Genomic DNA, 11451 nt, shown 5'->3' on the forward strand with positions numbered 1-11451 from the left:
AGAAATAACCTATATCCAAAAGTGTGATTGGCACATCCCCGACGCACTGCGCCGCACTGCGGTTCAACAACAGCAATGATGCCTTATAACAGTAATGATAATAGTCAACATCATAAAACGTATCCACCTCTTTTATCTGGTAAGGAAGAAGGGCTCTCTTTATTATCTCAGGCCCTGTTCACACCTGGTATTAACATGATTCCTCAGTGATCCGATCACAAGTGGACAGCTCTAAGGACAAGTGTGAACACACTCAAGACGCATTGAGGACGCATTGAGATCAGATATCTTTCAGACCACATTCAGAGGTGGTCTTGGCCACATATGACCACATTCTTTTAGCAGTGTGTAGTGAATGCGTCCTGGGCCACATTAAGGACCGCCTACTCTACTGATGTCCAGCTGGGATCCACGGGATCACCGCGCCCCTTAGGTTAATAGACAGGCACGCAAAGTGCATTATTATGATATTGTCGGAGATGTGTCGGTGTTTTTGTTCCGCTGCTTTGCGCGGAGCTGACCCCCGACCGCCCACCTGTTCTCTGTCCTCCTCGCTCTCTGGAGCTCTGTGACCTGCTGTTGTCTGGCAAAAGCAGCGGTGCCGGCACCTGCAGCGCAGAGGTCCCCGGGGACCGCCTGTACAATAACCTTTTATTTTAATGTTAATGCAATATACAGGAATTAACGAATACATAATATATATACAACGGCTGCTGTATTAGCCGTGTGTTTACTACGTGTTTATTTGCATATGGGGCGGGGAAGTGAGATCTGATCACAAGTGGACACTGAAGACGCATGTGGAGACGCATTCTAATGCCAGGTGTGAACAGACGTACTTAGAGATGTCCACTTGTGATCGGATCACTGAGGACGCATGTTAATACCAGGTCTGAACAGGGCCATACACCCTCTCGGAGGAATTATATAACTGAAAAAACAATTCCACAATTTTTAAGTACGGTGAGCAGGATGATGAGACATTCACCTTCAATTTAATTTGTTTGAGCATCTAATCTGTCTGGTATGACATAACAACACCTTCTCCTGTCTAGCTGGTTCTGGACGCTGATGTTTGCTTCTACTTTTGCAGGCTTGACACTGTGGGACTGTGATGCCCTTGGAAAAGATACAAGAGAAAGACCAAAACCTAGCAATGACTTTGAGATAGTTGCATCTGAATCAATTGCAGATAAATCTTCAGCACTAAATGTTGAAGCCTCTCTGAAAGCAAGTTTCTTCGGTGGACTGGTTGAGGTTGAAGGATCGGCAAAATACCTGAACGATAGTAAGAATTCCAAAAATCAGGCCAGAGTAACACTGAATTACAAAGCTACCACAAAGTTCCAGGAACTGTCGATGAATCATCTTGGAAGAGACAATGTGAAACATCCGTATGTCTTTGATAAAGGATTAGCAACACATGTAGTTACTGGTATCCTTTATGGGGCACAAGCCTTCTTTGTCTTTGACCGTGAGGTGTCTCTAAAGGAAGATCATCAAGTCATTCAGTGTAACTTGAAAGTCATGATCAAGAAGATTCCCAACTTTGTGGTAGAGGGTGGAGGTTCGCTGAAAATGGAAAACCAGGACAGAGAAAATGTTGAGAAATTCTCCTGCAGATTCTTTGGAGACTTTTCCCTTCAGAAACCTCCGACATCCTTTCAGGATGCAGTGGAAGTCTACCAAAGTCTGCCAAAATTGCTGGGAGCCAACGGAGAAAACGCCGTACCGATGAAAGTCTGGCTGTTGCCACTGACAACTTTAGATTCTTCTGCTGCTAAACTCATACGTCAGATAAGTATAAGATTAGTTCAAGAATCCCAGCATGTCCTGGAGGACTTCAGTGAGCTGGAAATGAGGTGCAATGATGCACTAAAAACCACCACTGCACAGAAGTTTCCACAGATTGGCAAAAAGATCAAAACCTTTAAAGAGATGTGCTCTGAGTTCAGACTGGAACTTCAAGGAACCTTGGCAAAGAAACTTCCATTAATCCGAGGAGGAGGAGAAGAGGAGGCTGTGCTCGCTGAGATCTTGAAGAAGAGATGCTCTTCTCCTTTCAACAGCAAAAACCTGAATGAGTGGATGGACTGTAAAGAGAGAGAAGTCTGCATTTTGAAGTCTTTCACCAACATGATGAAAAACACCAAGATTGTTCCATCTGAAAATGGTCTTCATGAAGAAAGTTTCAGTGCAGAGCATGCTGTGTGTTTTGTTTTCACCTCGCTGGGAAGTGCTGAACCATACCTCTCAACTTTATCAAACTACTTAAAACAAACACCAGACGACCCTCAAGATCCACGCACTCAGGATGTAGAGAAGAAACAATGGTACGCCTCAAAAGAAGTAGCAGATGTGATGAGGCATAAAGCAAAGCTCTTCAGTGACTTTGCAGAGGCCAACAAGGAGAACAAGAACATTAAGTTCTTGACAGTGGGATTAATAAATGAGACACAGAAAGGTTCAAGCATCTACCTTTATAAAGATGGCTTTCCAATCAGTGAGAACTTTGAGCCGCTTTCAAAGCCTGAAACGGTAACAGTAGGTGATATAAACCACAACAGTGTGACACTGAAGATTTCTCCACCCAGATTTGGAGCAGAGAACATCACCTCCTACTCTGTTGAGTACTGTGTCACTGGAGAGGATGGATGGAGACAGAAAACAGCATCAACAACTGAAGAAGTCACAGTGAGCGGTCTGAGTCCTAACACAGAGTATATGTTCAGATGCAGAGCAGTGACCTCAGCGGGTTGGGTTGGGCCAGCCAAGGAAAGCAATGGTTCCATTAAAACCTTACCTTGCAGCCCTCCTGGAAAACCTCAAGTTGAACCAAACTCAAGTGAGATATCAGTTAGCTGGGAAAAACCTGCTGAGCTTGGACAAGGTGTCCACATCCTGAGCTACATCCTGGAGTACGCCGTAAAGGACAACAGGGTGAAAGAGGAAGAACTCCAATGGAGCCAAATGATGTCGAGAGCTGAAAAGGCGATCATTTTAGAGCTTCATTCAGAGACAGAATATGTCATCAGAGTCCGATGTGATTGTGGTGTAGACGGCAGAAGCAAAGAGAGCATCACTGTCAATGCCTGCACAACAACACTCACAGAATTCCTCAAAAGTATAAGCGAAAGGATGAATCATGAGTCACCCTCAGTTTATCAACTGACTCTGACAGAAGAAGCTATGGAAGAAGATATGGACATCGATGGATGCCGCAGGTATAGCTTTGGCAAAGAAAGCACGAGGCAAAATCGCACTATTGTGCTTTTTGGAGCGACCCGATCAGGAAAGTCCACTCTGATCAATGGAATGATCAACTACATCGTTGGTGTGGAGTGGAGGGACACTTTCAGATTTCAATTAATTGATGAGGATCAACTGAGATCACAAGCTGAAAGCCAGACCTCTGAAGTCACTGTGTACAAGATCAACCACCAGGATGGTTTTAAAATAGATCACTCACTGACCATTGTGGACACTGGAGACTTAGAAAGAGACAAGGAGATCATTGTACATCTGCTTAATCTCTTCTATGCTGAGCACGGCGTCCGTGAAATTGACGCTGTGTGTTTTGTAGTTCCGGCTGCTTTAGCACAACTCACACCCTCACTGAAATACATGTTGGAATCTGTGCCCTCAGTCTTTGGCAAAGATGTGGCGGAAAACATCCGGATTCTGGTGACATTTGCAGATGGCCAGCAACCACCAGTTCTAGAGGCAATCATTGCTTCAGGTGTCCCATGTCCTAAAACAAAAGGCGGGCCGCCAATTCACTTCAAATTCAACAATTCAGTGTTGTTTGCAAACAACAAATCATCTGCAGCAGACAACATGAGTGATGAAGAGGAAGATGTGGGCTTTGAACAGATGTGTTGGAACATGGGGACAAAAAGCATGAAGAGGTTCTTTGTTGCTTTGAATGTCATAGAAACCAAAAGGTCCCATTTCTGGTACTGAATCTCAAAAGTACAGGTGGGAGTATGAGGTGGTTAAACAAAAAGGTACAGTGAAAGAGCTGAAAGAAAAGTACCTACAACCTTCAGAGGCTAAGAAATCTTTTGAGGCGTTGGTTGTAGAACTGAAGGCTGAATACAATCATGATCAGGCTAAGGTGGTTAAACTGATGGAGAACTTTACTGAGTGTTTAAAAAGACTTGAAGAGAGAACACTGAAGCCAGATCCTTTCTCCACTCCAGAGTACATTGACATGCTTATTGAGAGAGAGAAATCTGAGGCCAAGTTAGGCTGGAAGCATCGAGTTAGGTCCCTGAGAGCCATACGAAGAAAATGTCTTGAGATGGCTCTTAGTCATGCTTTCAGAAATTTGTGAACACGTACAATTCCACTTACTACTTACAGTAAATGACTTTAAAAAAAAAAAGCTGAAGCATAAATGTGTTTGAGTGGAACTTCTTACAGTTTTCTTTTGTACAAACGTATTCCTGCAGGAGTTATTTGCTTGTTCTGTTTACTAAAAAGGAAAACACACATTTACCATGTGTGATGATAAATGTTAAAGTTTGACAGCATTTTGTGCTGAAACCATTAACTTCCTGACAGCATTGCCACCAGTGTAAAAGTTTAAAGCTGCAGCTCTATTAACTCAGCAAACCTGATAATGTTATTGTCCTTTTCATTTTCTATTATGATCGTTGAAACATTATTATTTTTCGACTGCACCCAGTTTATATTGTTCAATACAGCTTTTTAAATGGAATATCAGCTCTTTGTTCATTAAAAAAAAAAGTTTGTTTTTTTTTGAGGGGGGGACGGTGGGAGGGGGGGGTGTATCTGCTTCCTGCTTATTTTAACATTATCTATAAAGATTATTTCGTCTGAGATTTGAATGCATGAATCATTTTAATCATTCCTGATAATGATGTGTACTGACATTTTATTGTCCTGTGGGGTAATGTGGTGGCTCCCACTGAAAGATGGAGAAATCATTAATTAATAAACAATCAAGAAATGTTATTATTGCCTCATGTGTTGTCTGTTAACCTCTAATGTGTCTGTGTGGCCTTCTTTACCTTGTGCAGCTACGTTTTCTCTTCCAGGACCTTCCAGCTCACTCGTTACAATGCTGACATTCACTTCATTCCGTCCTACAGCAGCGCTGGAGCGTAACTGAGTACATTTACTCAACTACTGTACTGAAGTACAGTTCTGAGGTACTTGTACATTATTTGAGTATTTCCATTTTCTGCTACTTTATTCTTCTACTCAACATCTGTTGGAGACACAGGTCTTAGCTGGTCTGGTTATTAGCAAACATTAAAGATAATATTAATATCAATTACATTAATGTTAATAGAATTATCAATATATATTCATAATAACGTGGACACCAAAATTATGTTGATGCAGTAGTTCTCACCACAATGCACTTGTTTGTAAGTACAGCTGGACATATACTGCCGTGGCAGACTAGTGGTGTTGAATGTAAACACATTTGGCTAGTTTACAAGTGGAATCTAAAATGTTTGGCTTTGACCAAAATTATGCTGAAAATTAATATTGCACAATTATTAATAATGTCTGAGAATACTACGCCTCACACAGGGCACCATTATGTTTGGAATGCAGGTATGAGTTGGTCTGGTTATTAATTAATATTAAAGATAATTATTTATTGCAATGAAATTAATATAATTATCAATATATATTAATAATAAAGTGGGTACCAAAATGATGTTGGTGCAGTAGTTCTCTCCACAATGCACTTGCCAAAATAATATGCCTCACACGGGGCACCATTATGTTGTGGACGCAGGTTTGAGCTGGTCTGGTTATTAGCTAATATGAAAGATAATTAATTATATCATTAAAATGAGTATAAATAAAATTAGCTAAATATGTCAATAATAATGGGGCACCAAATTATGTTGGTGCCATAGCTCAAAAACGCTGTAAATGGCTAACGATAGTAATTAGTAATTATCAAAATAATTATATTGAATAATATGACTTCATTTAAATTAAGTCAACTCGTGACAAAGAGAAAATGATGTGAGCGGGAACTTCTGCATTTCCCCTTTGCTGTATATCTCTGTATGAGGCCAATTCAGAGTATACGTGATTGTAATATGTGTAGGATAATGCACCGGGTTAGAAAAGATGGTTAGTGTACATGTGAGACATGTGAGACATGTGAGACGTGTTTGTCTCTGTGCATATCTAATACATCAACTATGGTGCTCGAAGCCGAATATCCTGTCTACAAACATTCATCAAATCAATACATGCACAATAGCAAAGTAAAACAGTCCTGTGCTTAGCCGTGTACTGTTAAGATATGCTGATGCCCAGTTAATGTTACAGTACATTACTTAGTGTTAGCGTTGTTAGCTTAGCTGTTACCTGGTGGCAGGTCCGTCTTTGTTCTGTTGTTGGGGCGGCTGTGGCTCAGAGGGTAGAGCAGGTCATCCACCAATCAGAAGGTCGGTGGTTTGATCCCCAGCTGCTCCAGTCGCATGTTGATGTGTCCTTGAGCAAGACACTTCAGTTTTTGTATCTTCGCTGAGTCCAGTTAGCTTGGCGCTAATTTGGCTTCGTAGCTCCGGTGGTTTTACCCTTAGCAGGCAGACTGTATCATAGCCACTACTAAACTTGTTTACTCTGTTAGCGGAGCGTACTTAGCTAACAAGAGTCGTTTGCAGACAGGCTTGTGTCACCGCATGAAAGGAGTCCGGTTCATCTGCTCCAAGCAGACTGCATGGTGGTCAGAGCCATCAGGCCACCTGGAGGCTGAGCTCTGTTGAGTTGCTTCTGCAGCAGAGAAGAGGGAGAAGAGAGCAAATAAAACCGCTGTGCTGGGTTTTGTTGACCTGGTGATTTTGTGGGTCATGGGTTTCAGTAGCCTATAGTTACTGTAAACATTGAGTCCATAGGCAGAGTTAAGGACTCAAGGATTCTGGGTAACTGAGTTAAATGGCTAAACCACCATTTTAAGTCGTGAGTCCCAACACTCAGAGGGAACTATAATTACGCTATTAGTTACTTTACAGGTTAAGAGTTTCTATAAAACCATGATAAGCTTATGAAATACAATGTTGATGTTGTTATGTCTGTTAAAGATTAAACCAGTTGATGACCTTATTTTTAAGCCACATGTGCAGTACCTGGTGAAAAAGCTGAGACTTAAACTGGGGTTTTATTTTCGGCATAAGTGTGTTTTTCTTTTAATGTAAAACAGCGACATGTTGCCATTTTGTTGCAGTATTTTTACATTGTTGTACTTTTACTTAAAGGACCAGTGTCTAACATTTAGGGGGATCTATTGGCAGAAATGGAATATGATATTAATAAGTATGTTTTCTTTAGTGTATGATCACCTAAAAATAGGAATCATTGTGTTACCTTAGAATGAGCCGTTTATATCTACATAGGGAGCAAGTCCTCTTCACGGAGCCGACTGCCATGTTTCTACAGTAACCCAAAATGGACAAACCAAACACTAGCTCCAGAGAGGGCTATTCGCGTTTTGAAGTTTTCGCATCAGCCACCGTAGTTCTCCTACATGCTTGGCACACGGAAGAAGTTTCAGTTGGTTGCAATCTGCAACCTCACGGCTAGATGACGCCAAATCCTACACACTGCACCTTTTAAGTAAAGGTTTTGGGTTGGTAATTATGTCAGAATTATGTCATGGTGTTCCACCCTCTTAGCACCAGTTTATGCATTCAAAATGTTAAGTAAAAGTACTTGAGAGAGAGAGTATGGCGAGCCGTTTTAACATTTAATAGCTGGACAGGATATTCATTAGAGATCTTTAACGTCATTTTGCTTAGTCAAAACTCTAATTCAAGATATCCCTAATCCTATTTTGACTCAGCAAAACTCTAATTTTAGATATCCGTAATTACATTTTGACTAGTATAATTCAAACTACTTTTGCCATTCATGTGTATGGGGTTTCTCATTACAGATACCCAAAATTCATTTGCGGATATCCGCAATGTGAATTGTGGATAACCGTAATTCCAGTTTCAGATATCTACAATTTAATTCTGACTAGTCATAATTCCACTTCAAGATATCTTTAATTCCCCCCTCAATTGTAGATATCTACATTGTCCATTTTAGATATCTAAAATTTAATTTTGACTAGTCAAAATGACGTTATAGATATTTGGAAGAAAAACTCTGACTAGTCACAATGTAATTACAACTAGTCAAAATGCAATTGTGGATATCTCTAATGTTAATTCGGGATAGCCAAGTTTATCTATTAAATGTTAAAACAGCTTGCCATAGAGAGAGAGGGACGGGGTGGGAGAGGAACATCGGTGTGATTGTGAGTGACAAAAGCTCCGTTGTTGGAGCTCCAATACGCTGATTCACCGGAGTGACGGCGGGTCAGCTGACAGAGGGAGCGCTTGTTTAACAACACACACTCCGTCCCAACGGGGTCCTCAGTAACTGTAGAGCCAGCACACACAAACACACACACACACACACACACACACACACACACACACACACACACCCTGGAATAGTTTATGTCAAGACACACTGTTGTACCATTGTGGTTCAGATGAGACAATGCACAGACTTTGTCCACTCTGTCTGTGTGTATCTGGGCTATTATACAACTGCTCTCCATGCAGTGAAAGGAATGATTGCAAACTACAATCACAGTTCTGATTGGCTGCTAGGTGTCTGTTAAGAGTTGTGAAGTGGGAGTTACTTCAGGCGTAAAGCTAAAGCTCACAAATTACAATTACAATTAACATCTTGTTTGTCTAATAAAATACAAAATCTGAAATGTAGAAAACCCACGAACCAGACAAACATGATCCACGCAAGTATGTGAACACAAACGTGTGACCAGGTGAACATCCTCAACGTGCGCTGTTACGTACTGGTGGAGGTCACAAACATCAGTCCTCAAGGGAGCGATATAGAGCTATTCAGATCGTGTCCTTGACCATTTTCTTTATCTGTGGTCAGGAATGTACTCAAGTACTATAGTTAAGTACAATGTTGGGGTACTCGTATTCTATGGTCTATCTGACTCTAAATGGGACCATAATTTACTAAATGAACATCATGCTGTATTGAAGAAGACTTGAAACTAGCGATTGAGACCATAAACTTATGTTTACTGAGGTAATAAATCAAGTGAGAAATAGGCTCATTTTCTTACAGACTTCTATACAATCAGACTTCTTTTAGCAGGAGTCGTCCCCTGCTGGCTGTTAGAAAGAATGCAGATTTAAGGCACTTCAGCTAAAGAGTATAGAAGCAAAAAGACAAAACTGGTGCTTTTTTGACAACAGCTGTCGCCATTTTGGACTGAAAACGCTAATGAGTCCATGGCTGTGGATGTACAAAGAGATGTGCATCAGACTCACGGCATCGCCCTGTCTGGGTTTCTTTCACAACAATGACCAGCTCGCTGTACATTATCCCTTATACATTATTTAAATCAGAATTCGAGCTGTTGGAAGGTGGAATTTTTCTCTCTTGATGGAGCTAGGATAGCAGTTTCCCCCTGCTTCCAGCCTTTGTGCTAAGCTAGGCTAAACACACTGCGTGCCTATCCCTATCTTGGATGCTCAAAGATTAAACTGATATTGAAAAATCAACTTTTCACGTTAGCTTGTTTGAGGATGCCGAAGTGGCGCGTTTCCTAAAATTCCTTTAACTTCTGCGCACGTTTGGCAGTTTTTGCAGGTGTTAATTTAAAGTGCCACCACCACAGCACCTCGACATAAACACAACTGAGCCTTCAGACCTGCAGCGGCTGCAGCTCAGAGTGACGCTGCGTGTCAAACATGAGGAGAGCAGGATTTATCCGCCCATCTGCATCATAACCTGCAGTGTGTGAACGCTGCTGTCTGACACTGTAATGTGATTACTGCACATGTCATGTCAGTTTTCATCCCGATCTGGACAACATGCTCATAATTAATCTTGGCATAAATCTGGACTTTGGCAGCCTGAGCCTGTGACACATGTTGCAACACACACTCACACACACACAACCATAGTGTAAATACACAAATACGAGAATTGAACACACACACGCACACTCTTATGACACACACACACACACACACACACACACAGTATGAGGCTCAGACACTCGTCATAAGCATTAATACGGCTGGTCTGGCTCTTACTTACATTACACAACATCACATTTACTGAAAACATGAAAACTTGTTAGCACTAAAATTAAGTACAAAATAAGTTAAAATACAACATAGAAGTAAAATACAAAGAAAATACAAAAAATTAGTATCCAAAGAAAAACACTTTGTCTGAAGTGATAAAAAAAAGAAGCTTTATTAGAATTTAAACTCAATTTAAACCAGAATTATCATTTAACCCCTTAAAACTCTGATGGCTTGGTAGAGGGAAGATAGAGATGATATTATATGAAACTAGAAAACCTAAGAAATCCATTGTTACCAACCATGTCATACTAACTTGTCAGAAAGAACACTAAATAACGCTACAAAGTTAGGCCAAATTTTGGCGAGGAAAAACTGTCATGGCATTTTCGAAGGGCTCCCCTGACCTCTGACCTCCAGATATGTGAATGTAAATAGGTTCTATGGGTACCCACGAGTCTCCCCTTTACAGACATGCCCACTTTATGATAATCATATGCAGTTTTATGAATGCAGTATAAATGTGTTATTTTATTCTAAAATGGTGTATTTAAATATTTCTGCATCCTGGGGTCCCTAAACAGTCTTGAATTACATAAATTGTGTCTCACTGTAAAGCTGAGACTCTGGTGGATCCAGTGAGCTCAACTGTATTCATGTGTGATGATGTTAGTCCCCATAGGAGACATTTCATTGACCTCACTGTATAAAATGACCTGTGGTGACCTCTAGGATAATCACAGCCTCATGAAACTTTACAGCCACAAACTAGAGACCTAGAGCATTCAGAGGATGGATGGATCAGACTAGAGACCTAGAGCATTCAGAGGATGGATGGATCAGACTACAGACCTAGAGCATTCAGAGGATGGATGGATAAAACTAGAGACCTAGAGCATTCAGAGGATGGATGGCTCAAACTAGAGATCTAGAGCATTCAGAGGATGGATGGATCAGACTAGAGACCTAGAGTATTCAGAGGATGGATGGATCAGACTAGAGACCTAGGGTATTCAGAGGATGGATGGATCAAACTAGAGACCTAGAGTATTCAGAGGATGGATGGATCAGACTAGAGACCTAGAGTATTCAGAGGATGGATGGATCAGACTAGAGACCTAGAGCATTCAGAGGATGGATGGCTCAAACTAGAGATCTAGAGTATTCAGAGGATGGATGGCTTTCCTAGCTAGATTGATCAATAAGGGGGTTTCTGAGCAGTTTACACAACACAAGTGCTCGCCGTCCAATCGCCGCAAAAATGCAATTCTTGCGGAAATCTCCAAAATGTCAAAACGTTTTTGATCCCAAATCACAGCATGGC

The 11451-nt window shown here is 41.1% G+C and overlaps 2 protein-coding genes across 8 annotated transcripts in view; both read left to right on the forward strand.

Annotated features, from left to right (window-relative positions):
• Positions 1 to 4014, forward strand: part of LOC141776384 (verrucotoxin subunit beta-like) — a 34531-nt gene extending 30517 nt beyond the window's left edge. For all 3 annotated transcript variants that reach the window (XM_074649921.1, XM_074649920.1, XM_074649922.1), the window contains one exon: positions 1094 to 4014. In XM_074649921.1, the coding sequence (XP_074506022.1) occupies positions 1094 to 3963 (2870 nt within the window). In that variant the 3' untranslated portion in view covers positions 3964 to 4014. The remainder of the gene's footprint in view (positions 1 to 1093) is intronic.
• The window catches only part of LOC141776381 (verrucotoxin subunit beta-like), a 48074-nt gene extending 43338 nt beyond the window's left edge, over positions 1 to 4736 (forward strand). For all 5 annotated transcript variants that reach the window (XM_074649906.1, XM_074649908.1, XM_074649904.1 and 2 more), the window contains one exon: positions 4008 to 4736. In XM_074649906.1, the coding sequence (XP_074506007.1) occupies positions 4008 to 4336 (329 nt within the window). In that variant the 3' untranslated portion in view covers positions 4337 to 4736. The remainder of the gene's footprint in view (positions 1 to 4007) is intronic.
• The last annotated feature ends 6715 nt before the right edge of the window (positions 4737 to 11451 follow it).

This window comes from Sebastes fasciatus, chromosome 11 (assembly GCF_043250625.1).
Source record: "Sebastes fasciatus isolate fSebFas1 chromosome 11, fSebFas1.pri, whole genome shotgun sequence".
Classification (NCBI taxonomy): domain Eukaryota; kingdom Metazoa; phylum Chordata; class Actinopteri; order Perciformes; family Sebastidae; genus Sebastes; species Sebastes fasciatus.